Below are 22,392 nucleotides of genomic sequence, written 5' to 3'. Positions count from 1 at the left end.
GCCGATTTCTTCGGGAGCCGAGCCATTCGACAACCCGGGTACCACTGTATACATACATACAGAGAGAGAGAAGCGCACCTTTGGTTGGATGGACAGTAGTATTAGGATCAAAATACATTAGAATGTTGCTATCTCTGGAAACAATTGTATCAGTTGGAAAGCTATGGAATGCAATGTCTAATAAAAAAGATTTGACCCATTTTCCCATGGTAAATTGACTTTATGAGGAAACCCAACTTTCAAAATTGGAGAAAAGATGGTGCTTGGATCAACTGATGTATGATGAAGATGAATTTTTAACGTACACTGTGTTAAGAGCTAAATTATCAGCTATAATATGCAACCCAATGGGAATATCTACAGCTACAACATTTGTTAACAACTTTGTTCAGCCTCTGAGACACCTGAGATACTAGAACGTCTGGTCAAATCCTTTAAAACTAAAAAAACAACACCCCTGATTACTTTTTATAGATATTTATTACCAATAAATCAATTTGATATGCAGATGTTAAGGAAGGAATGGAATAAATGTTCCTATATTGCCTAGTGTTTAAAATTCTATAACAAAAGTGTCCTTAAATTACGACTTATACAACAGAAAACAATATTTCGAATTTATTGGACTCTACAACTCTACTCGGGTGGTGCTGTGGGTTAAACCACAGAGCCTAGGGCTTGCTGATCAGAAGGTCAGCGGTTCGAATCCCTGTGATGGGGTGAGCTCCTGTTGCTTGGGCCCAGCTCCTGCCCACCTAGCAGTTCGAAAGTACGTTAAAAGTGCAAGTACATAAATAGGTACCGCTCCGGCGGTAAGGTAAATGGCATTTCCATGTGCTGCTCTGGTTCGCCAGAAGCGGCTTTGTCATGCTGGCCACATGACCCAGAAGCTGTACGCCAGCTCCTTCGGCCAGTAACGTGACATGACTGGACCTAATGGTCAGGGTCACTTTACCTTTACCTTTACTACGTTTGTATAGGAAAGGATTGTCTCAGTGAAATGGTGTTGGGGAGCAGAGAAGATGTTTGTTTCACAGGCAGGAAAAGAGGGAATATGAGCATCCAAAGAGGCAGCACCATGGTAAGGTTATAATTTCCATGGAACAAATTACACCCTTGCTCTCTCATTATCCATCAGGGAAACCTAACCTCCAAAACGCAGCCACAAGCCAAAAGACTGATGGTGAGCTGTGCTTCATGTTATCCATCCCTTGTAATGAGCCAATGCATGGACTGCTCTCCACTGGTTGCCAAAGGGGGCTTGCTCTGCCAGCACTGGTGTCGTGCTCAAATCTATCCTCCGATTTCTGAAACATTTGCATCCTGAGCAAGGAGTTCCTCTTTCCCTGTCTCATTGGGAAATGCAAGAGCAGGAAACCAAGAACGACTCGTTTTGTTTCTCCATTTGCTTTTAGTCTATTAGAATTCGGTTTGCATTCCATAATGAGCTTGGCCTGCTTTTTTAAAATTCTTAGTTAGTTTTAGGTGAGAGGATTGGACTAGGATACTCAGATCCTCTTCTGCTGCCTGTTAAGTAAAATTATGTGGGGCGTGGAGAAAGTGGATAGAGTGGATCTCTCCTAACCCGTGGACATCCAATGCATTTGAATGCTTGAATATTCGTGACACATTTAAAAAGTCCTTCTTCATGCAGTGCATAGTCAAAGTGTGGAACTACTTCCCACAGGAGGCAGTGATGTCCACCAACCTAGACAGCTTTGAAAGAGGATTAGACAAATTCATAGAGGAGGAAAAAGCTACTGATGGCTACTAGCCATGATGGCTATGCTCTGCTGCCACAATTGGAGGCAGCAATGCTTCTAGATCCCAGTTGCTGGAAACTACAGGATGGGAAAGGGTTGCTCTTGTGCTTAGGTCCTGCTTGCAGATTGACCATAGGCATCTGCTTAGCAACAGTGAGAACAGGATATTGGAACAGATGGGCCACTGGCCTGATCCAGGAAGCTATTCTTACATTCTTGTGTTCTCAATTTTGGTGTTTTCATCCAAATGCCCGACAACAGCCTCTCTCAACACAAAAGTGCACACACACACTCAGTGCTACTGCCCTTGTGAGCTTCCTCACACTGGTGAGAGCATAAAAAGCTACCATGGCTTTACCAGGAGATGCCAGGGATTGAACCCTGGACATTTCTGTGTGTATAGCAGATGCTCTGCCACTAAGCTACATCCTTAAAAACCAGCACAGGCTAGTTTCTCGTCCTCATATGTCTGTATAAACGGGCTGTGATTGAAAGAGAAATCTAGGACGCTGCCTTATTTTGAACCAGAACTTTGGTCCACCTAGCTTAGCTTTGTCAACACAGGGCTGCAGCTCTCCAAGGTTTTGTACAGGGATATTCCCAGATTCACCTGAAAATGCCAAAGATTGAACCCATAACTGTTCTGGCCCACCCCTGGATTCTTGCCAAGCTGCAGAGGCATGGGGAAAGAGCAAGCATTTATATATTGCATTTATGTCCCACCCCCCCCCCGCTTTTCTTGCAAGGAGCTCAAGGTGTGTACATGGCTCTCCTCTTCCCCATTTTATCCTCACAACAACCCTGTGAGGTACTCTAGACTGAGAGAAAGTGACTGGCACACGGTCACACACAGTGAGCTTCATGGCCAAGTCAGGATTTGAACCCTGGCCTCTCTCAAGGTCCTAGGCAGACAATCCAACAAGTACACTCTGGCTTTTCTCCATCTCCCCATTGCTAACTATTACACTCTAGTCAGTACATCACCAGGAAGCTACCAGAGGAGGCTTCTGAGCCTTCCTGAGTGCCACAAAATCCCAATTCCTTATGAGTCTGCCCTCAATTGGAGTAGATGACCATTTTTTCTTGAAGTGACAGCATTGCTTGGAGTCAGCGCAAGGCCGTCTCGTCGCAATCATAAACTTTTCAGAGGTATAACCTCGATAGATGACAACATTAATTTTTTTTCCAATAGGCACAAACTTACGACACGCCACCTACACACACACGACACACACAACCACACACACCATCCAGATGCTCAAAGTGACTGCCTGTTCCAGGAGAACATAAGACCCTTCTTTCTTTAAAAAGAAAAATAACAATAACAATAGGGGGAGCTAAACCAAGCAAAACCCCAATGATGAAAACCATAAATTACACCCTGAGCTTGTGGAGAAGAACCGTCCATTTCCCTGTAACATAATGAGTGCCAGAATAAATGCTGGCGCTCGCTTTTTAGTTTTTCCTATCGCTCCATGTGATTGTACTAGAGGCTTTAAAAAAAAGAGAGACTTCCTTAAAGGGCTTTGCAGGAAAAAAAGTGAAATCACTGTTGGCCGAAGTGTCCAACACAAAGCCAAGGTCATAAATTTACTCCCTCTGGCAGCTAACTCACGTGGGATGGGGGAGGAATAGCTAAAGTAGGTGTCTGATCTCAACTCAACAGAGGGATGTAGGATGCCCCATTTCAGAGCACCAGCCTCACTGCCAAATTACAGCGATTGTTCCAAAACAGTGAGCTGGGAGAGGGAGAGTTGCCACCACGCTGCAGAAACAAATGAAATGGATCATTCAAACACAGCTGTCAGGCCAAAGCAGGCACCTGGCAAAGAGAGGCTTCTTCCACATCTATTTATGATGTTCTACCCTGGCAGTGCCCACTCTTTCAGCATATTGGGGAAGGGTAGTTCTGCTGGCATGTTCTCCTAGTTTCCCCAACAACCTTGTCAACACAGCCAGTGTGGTGTAATGGTTTTGTTGCTTGTTTGTTTATATTTCTGCCACCCTTCATCCAAAGACACAGGGCAGTTACAATATGACACACACACACACACACACACCACACACACACACCACATAACAAACAAACAAAAACAATAACCCCCCCCACCACACAGTTTAAAAGGCATAAATGGTTTAATTTAAAAGAGGAACTGTCGAGTGTTGGATTAGGACCTAGGAGACCAGGGTTCGTATTCCCACATTTGGCCATGAAGCACACTTGGGGCAGTTGCTCACTCTGGCCTAACCCTCTTGCAGGGTTGTTTTGGGGAATAAAAGGCTTAGAACTATGCAGCCCACCTTGAGCTCCATGGAGAAAAGGAGGTAGGGATGGCCACTAACCTTGGGTGGCTTTACAGAAGGAATGAACAAATTTGTGGAGGATAAGGCTATCAATGTCTACTAACCATGATGACTACATCTGCTTCCACAATTGGAAGTAGCAATGCTTCTGAATACTACTTGCTGGAAAACAAGTAGGGGAAGGGAAGCATCCTGCATTGGATGCTGCTCATCTTAACCCACCTCACAGGGTTGTTGTGGGGGATTAAAATGGGGAAATGAAGCTCCTTGGGAAAAGGTGGGAAATAAATGTAATGAATAATAAATAAATAATAAATCTGGTCAGCCACTGCGAGGACAGGATGCTGGATTACATGGGCTACTACCAACCTGATCCAGCAGCAAGGCTCTTCTTATGCTCTTGTGGAACCTCCCAAGGCCAAAAAGCAGTCTATCCAGAATCCTAGATTCTGCGTGGTATTTGGCAGCTGTGAGGACAGGATGCTGCCCTAGATGGGCCATTGGCCTGATCCAGCATACTGTTCTCATGTTCTTTTGGGCACGTGGGCAAACACAGACGTGGCTTCCCTAATCTACTGAGACACTTTGTGTGTGTGTGTGTGTGTGTGTGTGTGTGTGGTGTGTGTAAGCCAGACATTGAACTCACCCATGCAAAGTGTGAACTCCACCGCTGAGCTAGAACAACCCCTTCCTGACTCTGACAGCTTAGACTTTTCAGTTATCTGCTCGCAGTGTGTAATGGAGATGAGGCTTCAAGAGCATTTTATGATCTCTCTTAATGAGCTCAGAGCGTCTCTCCTAGACTGGTTCAGGCTGAGCGATCCCATTCAGTCCAATAATGACACTTAATCTGACAGGCGATGAGGTCCAAAAATCATCCCTGCTATAAACCCATTAACTATGACAGATGGCAGAAAAGGGTGGTGCAGGGGGTGAGAATAGAAGCTTGTGAACAGGGACAATGACAGGGATTATGTGACTTTAGCCATAATTGTGGGCTTTATAAAGTCAACCATCTCCTCCCTCCCTTGATATAATATCTGAAGAAACTGGCAGAATTGCAGCTGGAAGATGGGGTGTGGGCAGAGAGAGGTTTGTTCAACAAGACACACCCAGCACACTGCAACTGACAAAAAGAAAATTCCTTGCTAGGGATCATTAGAAAAGGGATCCAAAAATAAAACTACTGTGATTCCTGCATTGCAGGGGGTTGGACTAGATTACCATTGGGACAACTCTTTAGTTCTATAATTCTATGGTCTCAGAAGTCCACTTATCTTCTATAGTCGGATGCCATTGCAGCCTCACCTTGCCCACATCTGCAAGCTGGGAAGGTTATCTAGGTAGATTGGCCTGCCCAAAGATTGGCCAATAGCAGGCAAGTGTGAGCTGGAATTCCCCATGGGGGCAGACCCAACCAACCAATAAATGCCACTTGGGTCTGCATCCAGGGGGGATAAATTGAGGCCTGACCAGGCCTCCTTCCCACTGCCATAATCAGTTCTCCCACCCTCTCTTCACTTTTTCGTTAGTTTCTTTCTGCAGACTACACTTTGCTATGGCACTGTTGGCCGCCATATTCAGGGCCAGGTAGGAATATTTTCACTTGGCAAATTGGCACCAGCCATTAAGTTTCCACCTACCTTGTAGCAACAGCCCCTCCCCAGTGTCCCTTCTTTCCAGGGAACAGTCCAAGATTTACAGAAACCATCCTAGTTTCTGATTTGATCCCAGAATGTCATTTTCCTTAGCACGTCCCTATTTTCATCGGATAAATGTTGAAGGGTATTGAGTTATGCGACCTCTGAGCCAAGGAGATAAGTAACTATACAATATTTAGAAGACATCTGAAGGCAACTGTGTACAGGGAAGCTTTTAAATGTTTAATGTTTTATTATGTTTTTATATACATTGGAAGCTTCCCGGAATGGCTAGGGGAACACAGTCAGATAGGTGAGGTATAAATAAAATTCCTATTCTTATTCTTATTATTTAGGACAAATGCAGCAATTGTCACAACTTTGTGAGGTTAGGCACAGGGTAAGCCTAGTCTTGGTTCGAGGGGAGGTTGTAGCCCCTGCCTGCCCCTCCTTGGTTAAGGGTATCCTGGTAAAGGGATCCAGGAAGAGCTTCTTCTATCCGAACGCCCAGGTGGGAGCCAGGGCCATAGCACTCCTCCAACTGGGACCCCACGGGTGTACCCCTATTAGTAAAGGTAAAGGGACCCCTGACCATAAGGTCCAGTCGTGTCTGACTCTGGGGTTGCGGCGCTCATCTCGCGTTACTGGCCAAGGGAGCCGGCGTACAGCTTCCAGGTCATGTGGCCAGCATGACAAAGCCGCTTCTGGCGAATCAGAGCAGCGCACGGAAACACCGTTTACCTTCCTGCCGGAGCGGTACCTATTTATCTACTTGCACTTTTGACGTGCTTTCGAACTGCTAGGTGGGCAGGAGCAGGGACAGAGCAACGGGAGCTCACCCCGTCGTGGGGATTCGAACTGCTGACCTTCTGATCAGCAAGCCCTAGGCTCTGTGGTTTAACCCACAGTGCCACCTGCGTCCCATACCCCTATTGGATGTAGCTTATTAGGGCTCCCTCTAGTGGTAGTTCACCCTTACATGCTCTCCCAGCAGAGGGGTTGGAGGGGGTGGCTCCACCCTGTGCCTAAACCAAACCATTCACATCTGTAATCAATAAAGTTGTGGCCTAATTTGAACCCAATCTACAGTGGTACCTCGGTTTAAAAACAGCCCTTTTTACGAACTACAGTGGTACCTCGGGTTAAGAACTTAATTAGTTCTGGAGGTCCGTTCTTAATCTGAAACTGTTCTTAACCTGAGGTACCACTTTAGCTAATGGGGCCTCCCGCTGCTGCCGCCGTCCCACCGCCCGATTTCTGTTCTCATCCTGAAGCAAAGTTCTTAACCCGAGGTACTATTTCTGGGTTACCCGAGTCTGTAACCTGAAGCATCTGTAACCTGAGGCACCACTGTACTGGGTTTACGAACTCCACAAAACCGGAAGTAGTGTCCCGGTTTGAGAACTTTACTTCAGTCTAAGAATGGAATCTGAATGGTGGAAGGGCACCGGCGGCGGGAGGCCTCATTAGGGAAAGCGCACCTTGGTTTAAGAACGGTTTCAGTTTAAGAACGGACTTCCGGAATGGATTAAGTTCATAAACCAAGGTACCACTGCATATACTCTCTGTCTTGTCTGGTTATTTCATAATGAGGGAAGCAATGGAGTCACAGGGCCTTGGCTCGCAAGGTGGTGGTCTCTCCCTCCTTGGGGTTTTTTAAGCAGGGGTCAATTGCCATCTGTCAGGGATTCTTTAGCTGGGATTCCTGAGTTGCAGGAGGTTGGACTAGATGTGACCCTTGCAGTCCCTTCCAATTCTTCAGTACTATGATTCTAAAATACCATATTTATGCATATCTAATGAGCCATCAAAATCTAATGCAGACCTCCATTTTCAAAACCTTGAAACAAACAAAAAAGTATTTGCTGGTGAATGCAAATACGACACCCAATTTTTTGTGACATAATGTGGCCAAGATACATTCGAGTAAATACCATAATAAATATACTATACAAAGCAGTGGAGCTAGATAAGGGCAACCAAAGTGGTATCTATATATATAAAATGCAAGTGTCTCTGCGTCCAGTCCCTGTGTCTCTGGGTTTGCGCTACTGCGCAAGTGCCCCAGGGACACAGGGATTGGATGGAGAGAGATCGGGCCGCGAGCAGCGTCGGCAGTTCAAGCGGGTCGGTTGAAATGGAACGCCGGCGCGCCAGAAGAGAGGGGAGGCCGAGGAGGGAGGCCAGGCTGCCGCTCTCAGCCGCTGAAAGCCGAACCTCGGCCAAGAGCAGCCCGCCTCTGGGCCCCTTTCTCTTCTCCTCCGCTGCCCGGTCCGTCTTGGCTGCGGCTCTCTTACCTCAGCTAACATCCTTGCTCGTGGTGGGAGCCTCCGGCTCTAGCCCCGCCGCATGATGTTGCAGCTCGCAACGTCTGCCCGGGGCCACCGCCGCAGGGGGAACGGCGCCAGCCGGCTGCCACCCTCCTCAGCGGTGCCTCCGTAGCGCCAAGCCCACAGCAGCCGGGGCTGCCTCCGCAGGTCGCTCAGGAGAGGTGGCCACCTTGAGGAGGCTGTGGGAGATGCCGCCAAAGCTGCTGCTGCCGCTGTTGCTCCCGCCGGCGCGGCCGCCCATTAGGGTGGCGAGACACTGCTGGGCAGGCCTCTTTGGCCCGGCCGCCTTGCCGCCTCTCTCCTCCGCCCACACCGCTTCCCCTCAGGCAGGCATGGGCTGAGGGCGGGCTTACAGGGAGGTGCCTCCATAGCGCCAAGCCCACAGCAGCCTCCGCCGCCTCCGCAGGTCACTCAGGAGAGGCGGCCACCTTGAGGAGGCTGCGGGAGACGCCGCCGACGCTGCTGCTGCCGCTGTTGCTCCCGCCAGCACGGCCGCCCATTGGGGCGGCGAGACACTGCTGGGCAGGCCTCTTTGGCCCGGCCACCTTGCCGCCTCTTTCTTCCGCCCACACCGTTTCCCCTCAGGCAGGCACGGGCTGAGGGCGGGCTCGCAGACCCTCTCGACTCGGCAGCCTTTCTCTTCGCTCGCCCCCCCCAAAGCAACGCGGGTCTACACATATGTTCTAGCGCCCATTATTTTAATGGGCTTAAACCACTAGTATAATCATAAGAACGTAACATGAGCCCCCATCCTCTATTGAGATAAGAGGTACTGAGTTCTGCCCAACGTTGGGGGTGGTGAGACCCCCCATCACCGCTGTGAGGCTCACCGAGGCTTGCCACCACTGCAAGGCCTGGTGAGGCCTGCTGCCACCACAGCGAGGCCCTGTGAGGCCTACTGTTGTCACACGCCTGGTAAGGCCTGCCACTCCTGTGATGTCCAGCAAGGCCCGCTGCTGCTGCTGTGAGGCCTGGCTCCTCAAGATTGTGGGGGCTCAGCCCCATTCCAACAGACTTTGGTGGGGCTGAAGACACCTCAGACCTATAGAGTTGGTGCCTATGATGTCAGGAAAAAAAACAGTTGGAAAACTGTCTTCTCTCCATCAAGCCATTAGCGACAGGGAGGACAGATGAAGTTTTTATGACAGCCCAATGGACACAGAGCTTATTAATGCTATTATTACGACGTCACCTGTCAAGCCAAGAGTTGAGCTGCTTGTTTTAGATACTAGCCTGTCTGACAAGGCCCTCAGACAATGTTCCTATGTAAACCCTGAATGAGTGAGCTAATGAGCACCAATCAGCAGAGAAAGTAGGTGGCAGCATGAGAGCTACCAGCAGATTTTTTTAATTGTTGAATCCTCAATCTAGGTGACATTTGGAATTACCAGCAAGGAAGAATTTCTATTTCGAGTCCATTTCAAAAACTCCCTTGGCTTACGCTTGCAAGTTATTGGTAGGCTTTAAGTGCGGACCTGTTTCATATCTGGACTTCACCACTCTGGGGCTTAATATTAATGGAGAAATGAAACATGTCCTAGAGAGTCAAACTAACAATCAAGCTACTACTGTTCAATCAACCTGGCACAGTTCTGTGATATATATGCAACACTGATAGAACATGGTTATAGGCCTCTGAGGACATCTGGCAACAGAAATGACTTGGAAGTTATATGTAATTAAATTGACATTTGGTGCTTCTGCAGGGTGGGGGTGGCATGGTTGAATATTAATTGCTGCTTCTTGTATAAATATGTGGAAATATTGAAATATTGGGTGTGGGGAGCCTCCACGCTCTTGCAGCTACACCAGCATGAAGACCTGGCAGGGCTTTTGTTTCATTGACCAAATTAATGATAATGAATGACTAAATTCTTGCAAGGTAGTTTCTGGGTTGTGGTGGGTGAAGCAATAAAATGTATATCTTAAAAAAGCAAGGAGAAGGAAAGGAAAGGGGGTGGGGGGAGAAGGAAAATATAGGTGTCTGGTTGATACTTAAGACCAGCCAGTTTGCAGGGAATAAGTCTAGCTTTTGGGACAGTGATGAAATCTGCCGCCTGGAGTCTGAAACAGCTGCCAAAACCAACCTTGGCTATTCAGCTACATAGTCATAAGTATAAAAATGGTCCAATTTGGAGCATCCTGTTACAATATGATGGAAATCAGCACCAAAATACATTATCCTTTAATGGAATTTGCTTCCTCATTGTCATCTCAGCCAAAAGGTATTTTATTTTATTTTATTATTTTATTTTATTTTAAAAACAGCCACCATTATGGAACAAGTCTGCAACCATTAGTGGTTAGAAAGATTCCAGATTTGTTTAGGATGTCTATGTGTCCTGCTGAAATGATGTTGTTTTTGTTTATTGCTTTATAAAAAGAATGGCTTCTAAGTGCTCTACACACATGAAATTAGTTATAAAATTCATACATAATTAAATACTCCATAAAACAGTTCCATCAGATCCTTACAGATCTCGCCCTACAATAATTCACAGCAAGGAACTTTCTGTCACTGGTATGCATGATGAATGACAGGCCTCTGGAAGAATACAAACCCTTCCGCTCTGCCTGTTCTCTCCCTTATCAAGGCATCCTGGGTACATCTAGATTGGACCTTCTTAGAGGCTTGTGGGAGAAAGCTCCATGCCATGTGCTACAGCGCACCATTACTGACACTTAAGGATCACACCTTCCACTGGACAGATCCACATGGAATGCTTGCTTTCATACACAACACACACCTTTCTGCTAATCACGTGCTGAAAAACACAGATACCTGATACTCTAGATAACTATCCCTCCATCAGGTGCCCCCCACCCAACACAGGGGTTGTTATAGTTAACCTGGACAGGGCTAGGAAAATGCATTTCTGAATCATAAGCATCCTTCCAGGTTTTGGTACCTCTCTCCCTCCTCATCCCTTTTTCCTCTCATGCCATGTATTTTACAATGTGTGCCTGAATGCAGGGACTATTGTGTTCTAACCATTTGTAATGTAAGCCACTCTGAAATAAAAATCCCCCAATATTGGTGACCCCTCAATCTCTGATCTGGAAAATTCGTCTCCAACAGAAAGAAAGCACCCTCAATATTTCAACAACCTGAAATGCCATTCTGGCTTCTCAGTAGCTCTTTTCTCTCTCACGCTTACCTCAAATACTTCTTCATCCAAGATCCTTGTTCCAAACACAATAATGCCATTGACATCGATGATGGGATGGTCACTCCGGTCCAAAAACTTTGTAACCTTCTTTTTACAATCCAATATCAAGGTAACGTTCTTCTTGTGGACACTGATAGCTATCCGATGCCACCTGGGAAATAAGAAGCCCCACCGGAACGTTAAATGGAGACTCCGAATCTTATGAAGCGCCTGTCTCTCCAGGAGGACAACCTGTTAGAATGCCCACAGTCAATAAAAGACAAATTAATAGAGGACAAGGCTATCAATGGATGCAAGCAATGATGGAGGGTATGCTCTGCCTCCATGGACTGAGACAATAATGCTTCTGAATGCCAGCTGCTGGAAAATACAGAAGGGGAGAGCGCTCCTTTGCTCAGGTCCTTCTTAAGAACAGAAGAAGAGCCTGCTGGATTAGCCAATGGCCCATCTAGTCTAGCATCCTGTCCTTACAGTGGCCAACCAGATGCCCTCAATAGGAAACCTGCAAGCAGTTACCACGAGGGCACTCTCCCCTCCTGTGGTCTCCAGAAACTGGTATTTGGAAGCATGACTGCCTCCAGCTGTGTAAGTAGAACACAGATGTCACAACTAGTAGCCATTTACAGCCTTATCCTCCATGAATTTGTCCAGTTCAGTTTTAAAGCCAGATAGACATCACCAGTTCCGGTGGCAGTGAGTTGCACAATTTAACTACATGCAGTGTGAAGAATGGCTTTCTTTTATCTGTCCTGAATCTTCCAGCACTCAGCTTCATTTCAGCATTATAAGAGAGGGAGAGACATTTTTCTCTCTCTGCTTTCTCCATGCCATGCATCATTTTATAAACCTCTATCGTGTCTGCTCTTCATCACCTTTTCTCTAAGCTTAAAAGCCACAAGCGCTGCAGCCCCACAAATGCTGCAACTCCACAAATGCCGTAGCCTTTCTTCATAGAGAAGTCACTCCATCCTCTTTTCTGAACTTTCTCCAACTCTACAATATCCTGGAGGCATCTCAGTGGTCATGGTTGGAGGCAGTAATGCTTCTGAATAATACCAGTTGTTGCAAACCAGAGGAGGGGTGAGTGCTCTTGTGCTCAGATCCTGCTTGTGGGTTTCATCCACAAGGTTGGCCATTGTGAGGACAGGATGCTGGACTAGAAGGGTAATTGGCCTGATCCTGCAGGCTATTCTTAGGTACTTATTTGCTGCATTTGTTTTGGTTCAGGACATGGGATGAAGAAATGACCCCTGGCTACATCCTCTCCCATTTCTGTTTTATTAGAAATCTTTGACACCCCTCTGTCTCACCCACCTGTTCCAAGCCAGACTTACTTGCCATCTGAGAGGTTGATGCCCCGGAAGAGAGGGTAGTCCTCAGGGCCTGGTTTCCCTGTGTGGTCCTCGTATAGGAATACGGGAGACCTCCCAATCTCCACACCAATCTGCTGTATGCCTTGCTCATTGTAGATAGACACCAAGAAGGACTGGCCCCCTTTCTTTGCTTTTACAGTGGTTAGGATCGAGAAGTCTTCAGGGAATGGAGAGGCTGGCATTGGAAAAGGGGGGCGGGAGAGAGAGTGGTTAATTCCTTGCAATGGAAGCATAACCCCCAAACCACAATATTGTAAGATTGATGACAAAGGCCTCTTGCTTAGGTGGCCTTTTCAAAAAGGAAATGGGGATGAGATTAAATATCATAGAATGACAGAATTGTAGAGTTGGACCCAAAGCAATGAGTTCAAAATGTGCAGAGAAGGCAGTGTTCCTTGGGGGAAAGCTGTAATTCAGTGGTGGAGCACCTGCTTTGCATGCAGATGGTCCTAGGTTCCATTCCCAGTAGCACCTCCACGTAGGGCTGGGAGAGATGCCTGCCTGAAACCTTGGAAAGTCACTAGCTGTCAATGATAACAGTACAGAGGTACCTCTGGTTACGGACTTAATTTGTTCTGGAGCTCCGTTGTTAACATGAAACCGTTCTTAACCTGAGGTACCACTTTGGCTAATGGGGCCTCCTGCTGCCGCCACACCGCCGCCACATGATTTCTGTTCTCATCCTGGGGCAAAGTTCTTAACCCGAGGTACTACTTCCAGGTTAGCGGAGTCTGTAACCTGAAGTGTTTGTAACCCGAGGTACCACTGTACTGAGCTACATGGAGCCATGTTCTGACTCAGCAGAAAGCAACTGCTTACATTGTATTTAATCCAGCTATTCATTCCAAACTACAAGAAGCAGAACATTTTTTTTAGTGTGTGTGTGAGGGAGAGGGACCATAGCTCTCTGGAAGAGCACGTGCTCTGCATGCAGAAGGCCCCAGGTTCAATAGCAGGTAAGCCTCCATCAGGGATTCTTTAGCTGTGAGTCCTGCCTTGCAGGGGGTTGGACTAGACGACCTGTTGGAGGCTCTTCCAAGTCTACAATTCCATGATTCCATGAAGTCAAGCCCTGTGTATGAAACCCATCAATAAGCAAAAGGGCCTTGTTTAGACCTTGGATGTGTCGGTTGGCCAGCTGCCTAGGACTTTCTGAAACCGTTCATCCCTTTTCTTCTTTAATAACACACATCATCCCAATAACTAGATGTTACTCTAGCTCACAAGCAAGCAAATGATGGGATGCTAAAAGAAAGACAACAGAAGTAATTGCAGAGCATCTCCAAGGGAAATGGAGGTTGGGGGATTTGACTATCCAGGGTGTCGAGATGGGGAGATGAAGACAAACCACAGAACTCTCTCTACACAAGCACCCTCTGCATCATAGCATATTTTGAGATAATTAGAAGGTTTTGTTCTTTTAAGATGGTAGTTCTAGGGTCTTTGCATCCTGTTGCATTAGCCACTGCCAGCGTGGCAAAACATGAGGAGTGGGAAAACCCTTATGGCGTTTTGTTTTGAAGAATTGCAATGCTAACTCACAGAGAGAAGCCACTGAGACAGTTTTCACACATATATCGTGTTAAAGGCTTTCAAATTCCCCAAAGTTAAAAGTAACAATAGATTAAAAACCTCTCAGCTTCATAGAGTTCTATTTGATAATAAAACAGCTTCCTCGTGCTCCTTTTTAAATTAGACCTTTTTTTCTCAGAACCACAAGGATTGGAATCTTGTTTCTTTCTTTTTTAAAGGGAAGCTGTAGCTCAGTGGCAGAGCATTTGCTGTGTATGCAGAAGGTCTGGGGTTCAATTCCCAATGTCATCTCCAGGTGGGGCAAGGAACGCCTTCTTTCTGAAACTCTGAGAGCTGCTTCTGGTCAGAGTAGGTAGATGGATGCATGGTCTAACTCTGTATAACCTCAGAATAAAAACAGGTCTTACCAGGGTAGAGCTGCCTGGTGGGGGCACTCAGCTGTGCGTCCTTGGTCACACGGTATGCCACATCTGCACCTTTCGAAGACCTCCTGCTTGTGCAGAAACCTGTTGTTTTCGATATGCCATCGGGTAAGTTGTGAAAATCTAATACCTTCAAGAGATCTGCAGGTTCAGCTGTAAGGGGGGAGAGAAGAAGCACCGGATTAAAAGGTGAAAAGAGATTGCCATTTGGTTATTCTACACAACCACATGCATGAAACAACAGCAACAAAAAGCATCAAATAATTTATTTCCAAAGAAAAGAGAAAGGGTTGCATCCAAATAGGTTTTATCCAAATAAGAGTAGACCCATTGAATTTAAATGGACCTAGGTTAGCCATGCCCATCCATTTCAGTTCCTCTGCTTTGAGTAGAACCAACATTATGAACACAAGAAGAGCCCTCCTGGATCATCTAGTGCAGCATCCCGTTCTCACAGTGGCCATGCAGATGTCCCAATGGGAAACCCACAAACAGGACCCAAGTGCAGGAAGAAGAAGAAGAAGAAGAAGAAGAAGAAGAAGAAGAAGAAGAAGAAGAAGAAGAAGAGGAGGAGGAGGAGGAGGAGGAGGAGGAGGAGGAGGAGGAGTTTGGATTTGATATCCCGCATTATCACTACCTGAAGGAGTCTCAAAGCGGCTAACATTCTCCTTTCCCTTCCTCCCCCACAACAAACACTCTGTGAGGTGAGTGGGGCTGAGAGACTTCAAAGAAGTGTGACTAGTCCAAGGTCACCCAGCAGCTGCATGTGGAGGAGCGGGGAAGCGCACCCGGTTCACCAGATTACGAGTCTATGGCTCTTAACCACTACACCACACTGGCTCTGCCATCGTTCCCAGCAGCTCTTATTCAGAAGCATTGCTGCCTTGAACTGTGGAGGCGGAGCATAGCCCTTGTATCTAGTAGCCATCAATAGCCCTCTTCTCTATGAATTGGCACAGTTCTCTTTTAAGCCATCCAAGTTGGTGGCCATCACTGTCTCCTTGGGGGAACAAGATCCATAGTTTAACTCTCCGCTGTGTGAATATGGACTTGCTTTTGTGTCTCCTGAATCTTCCAACATTCAGCTTCATTGGATGTACACGATTTCTAGTGTTATGAGAGAGGGAGAAAAATGTTTCTCTGTCCACTTTCTCAAGGCCGTGCATCAATTTACAAACCTCTATCATGTCACCTCTTATTCTCCTTTTGGATACAACCCAAATCTAATGATCAGGGGAAATTTCAGAAGCAAGGTAAACGGGGCTAACTCAGTATAGTGAAGTGACTTCTTTATTTTGGCTGAGGAAAATAAATTATCCTTCTCGCTGACACTTTTCCTCAGTAACCTCAATATGTTGTAAGCTTTCCCTGGCCTTTAAATGCATTAAATATCCCAAATCTCAGTTGTTTCCATTCAACAGAAGAACAGTGTCCCCTCTTTTCAGTGACTTATTATATTCCCTATATAGTTTTCTGTAAAAGTTTTCTTTTTTAAAATGTGTTTAAAACAAAAACTATACCTAAAATTCCAAACAAATCTTTGCATTTCTTTCTTTCTTTCTTTCTTTCTTTCTTTCTTTCTTTCTTTCTTTCCTTCAAATTTATCCATTTCTCCCAAACCTTGGACTAATTAAACAATCTATGGCCTTTTAAACGGCAGGTGGGGGAGGAATTGTTTTGTTTGTAACTATGTTATATATGCTTCTGTTTTTATATTTTAAACTGCCTAGTGTTCCTTAGATGAAGGATGGTATACAAATTAAATATAAATAAATAAATAAATAAATAAATAAATAAATAAATAATGTTTTTTAGGAAATCCCCACCCAAAGGTTTACGAAAAGAATACACAACCAATGTAACATGTCAGTGTAAACAACAATACCACTGGTCCAGGGAAGAAGATTTAAGTGCCCATGCAGAGTTTTCTTGCTGAGATTGAAAAAAAGAGAGTGTCCAAGATTAAAAGAACCTCCCCCCCCCCCGACTTCCACTATCACTACAAAATTCATCTTGCAACGTGCCATGGGTAAAGTCACTTGATTGTTGCAAGGATGCCCAGCTGGCCAGCATTATGGCCTGCTTGACTTTGATGGCTCAAAAGAACAACACTCCCAGCAGATGGACAGCTCATTTCCCCAACATAGAGAGTGGTTTCTGCAAGGTCCTGAAAGGGACTCCTCTCCTGAGCCAGAGAATGGCATAAAGGATGTGCCTTCCAGCCAGGAGAACCCAACTAACACATTTGAAGTTCTCGCCTGTGGAAGTAACCCTGAACCAACTAGGAGCACTCCACCGTGCTCTGCCGGGTCAGAAGAAGAAGAAGAAGAAGAAGAAGAAGAAGAAGAAGAAGAAGAATTTGATATCCCACTTTATCACTACCCGAAGGAGTCTCAAAGCGGCTAACATTCTCCTTTCCCTTCCTCCCCCACAACAAACACTCTGTGAGGTGAGTGGGGCTGAGAGACTTCAGAGAAGTGTGATTAGCCCAAGGTCACCCAGCAGCTGCATGTGGAGGAGCGGAGACACGAACCCGGTTCACCAGATTACGAGTCTACCACTCTTAACCACTACACCACACTGTAGGTTGTGGGTGGTTAACACCATCACCCCAGTGTGCAGTAGTTGTGAAAATTACAGATTCCATGTTTAGGATCATTAGGAAAGGAAGAAAAAAACTGCTGATCTATGGTGTGGACAATATACTGATCTATCATCCCAAACCAGTTTAAAGTCCATATGGTGATATCGGTTTCATGCTTTTTGACCTGGCAATATATCATGAATCATTATGTGTGTGTGCACCCTCTATGCAAAAATCACAATGTGGGGAAAACTGTGAAGGGAGCCGATGCTTCTCTTGATTCCTGCAGCCCCTGTTTACTCTGCCGGCTCCTGCAGGGGGCAGCAAATCACAGGAGCAGGCACTTGCAAAAACCACGAAGCAGTAAAAACCATGAAGCCAGCCAATGCCTCTACATCGTTCCATCCTCATTTCAGACCTCGTGGTAGATCAGTATATCACAATGTTTAAGGAACATTGAGGAAACGCCAGAAAAACACAGCAAAACTTCTTCTAAGACACTATATCCCTTTAGGAATCAAAGAAACAGACACCATACATATTTTTCATATACTTCTATCATAAAAAACAAGCTGAAGAAGGCATCCATGCCGAAACGGGGCCCTGTCCTGGTCTCCCTGGTTTACTTTTGACACGTATTTGAGAAGCCTGGACATCTATCTAGAAGACTTCAAGGAAAATTTCCATATGAAACTATTTTATGTTTAAGACTGTAATTCTTTACAGAATTGATATTACAATTGGAATTACTTACGAGTAAACGTATGCTTTTTGGTTAAAACTTTAGGCCAGAGTTCTTATTTGGATTCATTACAGTGTATTTGGCAATAAGAACTCCAACTTCTTATAAAACGATGCATGGCATGGAGAAAACGGATAGAGAAAAGCTTTTCTCCCTCTCACACAACACAAGAACTTGTGGGCATCCAATGAGGCTGAATACTGGAGGATTAAATACAGAGAAAAGAAAGAACGTATTCGAACAGCACATAGTCAAACTACAGAACTGCCTTCTGTGGGAGGCAGTGATGGCCACCAACCTGGATGACTTTAAAAGAGGATTGGAAGAATTCATGGAGGAAAGCACACCAATGCTTCTGAATACCAGTTGCTGGAAATGGCAGGTGGGGATAATTTGCTCTCGTGCTGGAATCCTCCTTGCAGGTTTCCAACAGGCACCTGGTTGGCCACTGTAAGAACAGGATGCTAGACTGGATGAACCATAGGTCTGATCCATTAGGCTCTTCTTATGTGCTTAAGTCTCAAAGGGACTCAGGAACAGGCTTCCATAATATTCACACACACACACACACACACGTCTCTTTCCTCTAGGTTTACTCTGTGGCCTACTAACACAAGAAGGCGCATGAATTTTCATTGCCAGAGGGAAAATGACTAGAATATGATTTGGCTAATCACTAGCTGTAATATGCCTGAGGAAAAGAAAAGAACAAAGGAAGGAAGAGGTGGGTATCTTGTTGGAAGTCTGCCATGGCGCATGCTTCTGCTTAACCGCCGATCAAAAGCAACTTTCCTTTTCTATGGATGTCACATGGTTTCCCTCCTAATGCCACCCTTGAAGATAGCACCTTCCTAATGCAAAGGCTCGTAGGGTGTGATAAAACAGGCTGTGCCAGGGCAGGCTTTACGTGATGCACTGCACATGGGGCTGCCTGTTGACTCAGGCTGATTCAGGAGCTGCATCCAGCACAGAATGTGGCAGCTAGGCTCTTAACCAGGAGAGCTTGCCAGGAGCATATTAATGACGGTGAAGGAGCAGCTGCATTGGCTGCCAATTTGCTACTGAGCCAAGTTCAGGGTGCTTGCTCTGACATATATAGCGCCACTGAAATTAACAGATGGTAACTAACTTGGATCCATTAATGTCACTGGGTCTACTCCGAGTAGAATTTAGTTGGATATAAATATTAAATATCTGGTGGATCATCTGCTCCCACAGACACCTGCTGAGGTGGTACATTTGTGGAGAGAGACCCTCCTTATCCATGCAGCATTTACTGAGCATTTGGGACACAGTGACACATGAGGGTCTTCTTGATGCTGGTGCCCCAGTGGTGGAATACCCTTCCCTCTCAGATTAGAGTGGCACCAGATAGGTTGACATAAGAACATAAGCAGAGCCTACTGGATCGCGCCACTGGTCCAACTAGCCATAAGAAGAGCCTGCAGGATCAGGCCAGAGGCCCATCTAGTCCAGCATCCTCTTCTCACAGTGGTCAACTTGTGGGAAACTTGTGAACAGGATTTGAGCGCTTGAACACTCTCCCCTCCTGTTCTTTCCAGCGATTTGTATATTATTTATGTTGTTGTTGTTGTTGTTGTTGTTGTTGTTAATAATAATAATAATAATAATAATAATAATAATAATAATACCCTGCCCATCTGGCTGGGTTTCCCCACATTAACACATTAAAAACTTGCCTAAACAGGGCTGCCTTCAGATGTCTTCTAAAAGTCAGGTGGTTGTTTATTTCCATGACATCTGATTGGAGGGTGTTCCACAGGGAGCGTGCCACTACTGAGAAGGCCCTCTGCCTGGTTCCCTGTAACCTCACTTCTTGCAGTGAGGGAATTGCCAGAAGGCCCTCAGAACTGGACCACAGTGTCTGGGCTGAACAATGGGGATGGAGACGATCCTTCAGGTATACTGGGCTGAGGCCGTTTAGGGCTTTAAAGGTCAATACCAACATATACAGTGCTCGGAAATGTACTGGGAGCAAATGTAGGTTTTTTAGGTCTCGGCGGCCACTCCCAGTCACCAGTCTAGCTGCCACATTTTGGATTAGTTGTTGTTTCTGGGTCACCTTCAAAGGTAGCCCCACGTGGAGCACATTGCAGTAGTCCAAGTGGGAGATAACTAGAGCATGCGCCACTCTGGTAAGACAGTCTGCAGGCAGGTAGGGTCTCAGCCTGTGTACCAGATGGAGCTGGTAGATAGCTGCCCTGGACAAAGAATTGACCTGTGCCTCCATGGACAGCTGTGAGTCCAAAATGACTCCCAGGCTGCGCACCTGGTCCTTCAGGGGCACAGTTACCCCATTCAGGACCAGGGAGTCCTCCACACCCAACCCAAACCCCCTAATGATCTCTCCCAGTGGTTTCATATACATGTTAAAAAGCATGGGGGAGAGGACAGAACCCTGAGGCACACACTCATCCCCCCCACTTTCTGAACATGACCCAGGAGGAAGGAGGGGAACCACTGTATAACAGCACCCCCAGCTCCCAGCCCCTCTAGACAGTCCAGAAGGATGTCATGGTCAATGGTATCAAAGGCCGCTGAGAGATCCAGCAGAACTAGGAAACAGCTTTCACCTTTGCCACTAGCCCATCAGAGATCATCGACCAGTGTGACCAAGGCAATTTCAGTCCCATGATGAGTCCTGAATCCTGACTGGAAGGGATCCAAATGGTCCAAATCCTCCGGGCGTGCCTGGAGTTGTTCAGCAACCACCCACTCAATCACCTTGCCCAAGAATGGAAGATTTGAGACTGGGCGATAGTTGGCCATATTGGCCGGGTCTAAAGTTTTTTTTAAGAAGCAGTTTAATAACCACCTCTTTCAGTGTGTCTGGGAAGGCTCCCTCACAGAGGGAAGCATTCACCACCCTGCGGAGCCCATTGCCCAGCCCTTCCCAGCTCACTTCTATGAGCCAGGATGGGCAAGGATCAAGGAGACAGGTGGGTTTCACTCATCCAAGCAGCCTGTCCACATCCTTGGAGGTAACAGATTGGAAATGATCCCATGCAACTTGACTAGACAGGACTCTAGCACTCTCCCGCCCAAGCCCTGCTCCCACAGTCGAGTCTACCTCTTTCAGAATCTGAGCGACTTTATCTGCAAAAATCTTTGCAGGAGATCTTGGGGTCCTTACCAGGCCCCGATGACGCAGGTGGTTTCGCTAAATTGTGAGTCACCTGAAAGAGTCTCCTGCTGCTGTTTTCTGCATTTGCAATAGAGGCGGTGAAGGTCCTCTTCGCTGTCGCCATTGCCACTTGGTAGGCTCGACGTTGAGCTCTTACCCGTGTCTGGTCAGATTCAGAGTGAGTTTTCCACCACCGGCGCTCTAGCCATCTCAGCAATTGTTTCATCACCCTCAACTCCAGGTATTCAGGAGCACAGCTGCTTTCAACCATGGAGGCAGAGCACAGCTGGCGTGGCTAGTAAACATTGATAGCCTTTTCCTCCATGAATTTGTCCAATCCTCTTTTAAAGCCAACCAAGTTGGTGGCTATCCCGTGGGTGCAAATTCCATAGTTTAACTGTGTGCTGCATGAAGAAGGGCTTTCTTTTTATCTGTCCTGAATCTTCCAGCTAGAATCTATGCTTGACAGGCCCTTTTGGACATAAGGAACATAAGGAAATAGGAAGGGCCTGCTGGCCAAGGCCAAGGCCAACCTAGTCCAGCATCCTGTCCTCACAATGGCCAACCAGATTCTCCAATGGGAATGCTGCAAGCAGGACCCAAGCACAAGAGCACCCCTCCTCTCCCTCTAACAGCTGCCATTGAACTGGTATGGCAGGGCAGGGCAATAACATACAGCTTCCCTCCTCATAATGCCAGCTCATGACATGTGACAGAGCTCAACCTGGCTGCATACACACAAGGCATCTAGCAGAGCCTTCCCCTCAACCTGGCGATTTCCAGGCAGATATACTGGCTGGACCTGATGTGAGTTATAGTCCAAGACACCTGGAGGAAACCATTCAACAATTGGCTAGAACCAGCTATGGAGCAGGGATGTGCACTTCTATTCCGCGTGTGTGTGTGTGTGTGTGTGTGTGTAAGCATGGCTCTCAACCAGCCCAAAGAAACCACAGGCTAGAATTTCAATATCAAAACTTGGCACAATACACCACAGATTTTGCAATGGTCTCTCTGCCCCAAAAACTCCCTCACTGTTCTGGTATAGCAAGCCATCACTTGCCAGCACAGCTGAAGCCAAGATCTCCTGTTGAATCAAATCCCCTTTTCAGCTATTTCCCCAGTTAAACCAAGTTCAGCTCAGCAGGTTGTAAAAGGAAGGTGGAAGCATGCACCTCCTGTGTTCATGACAGCCAGAGTTGTGTATCAGAGTGTAGGAACTGCAAGACCAGGGTTCAAATTCACATTCAGCCATAGAATCATATAATTGCAGAGTTGGAAGGGATGCTGAGGTCTTCTAGTCCAATCCCCTGCAATGCAGGAATCTCAACTAAAGCACCATGACAGATGGCCATCCAACCTCTGCTTCAAAGCTTCCAATGAAGG

General features: G+C 46.4%; 1 protein-coding gene across 1 annotated transcript in view; it reads right to left on the bottom strand.

Annotated features, from left to right (window-relative positions):
* Positions 1 to 22,392, bottom strand: part of COL5A1 (collagen type V alpha 1 chain) — a 171,305-nt gene that overhangs the window by 115,965 nt on the left and 32,948 nt on the right. The window contains exons 2-4 of the mRNA XM_033137668.1: positions 14,521 to 14,688; positions 12,542 to 12,755; positions 11,196 to 11,358 (exon numbers count right to left, since the gene is read on the bottom strand). Of these exons, the coding sequence (XP_032993559.1) occupies positions 11,196 to 11,358; positions 12,542 to 12,755; positions 14,521 to 14,688 (545 nt within the window). The remainder of the gene's footprint in view (positions 1 to 11,195; positions 11,359 to 12,541; positions 12,756 to 14,520; positions 14,689 to 22,392) is intronic.

Source organism: Lacerta agilis, chromosome Z, assembly GCF_009819535.1.
Source record: "Lacerta agilis isolate rLacAgi1 chromosome Z, rLacAgi1.pri, whole genome shotgun sequence".
Taxonomy (NCBI): Eukaryota; Metazoa; Chordata; class Lepidosauria; order Squamata; family Lacertidae; genus Lacerta; species Lacerta agilis.
This window is presented reverse-complemented; position numbering and strand designations above follow the sequence as displayed.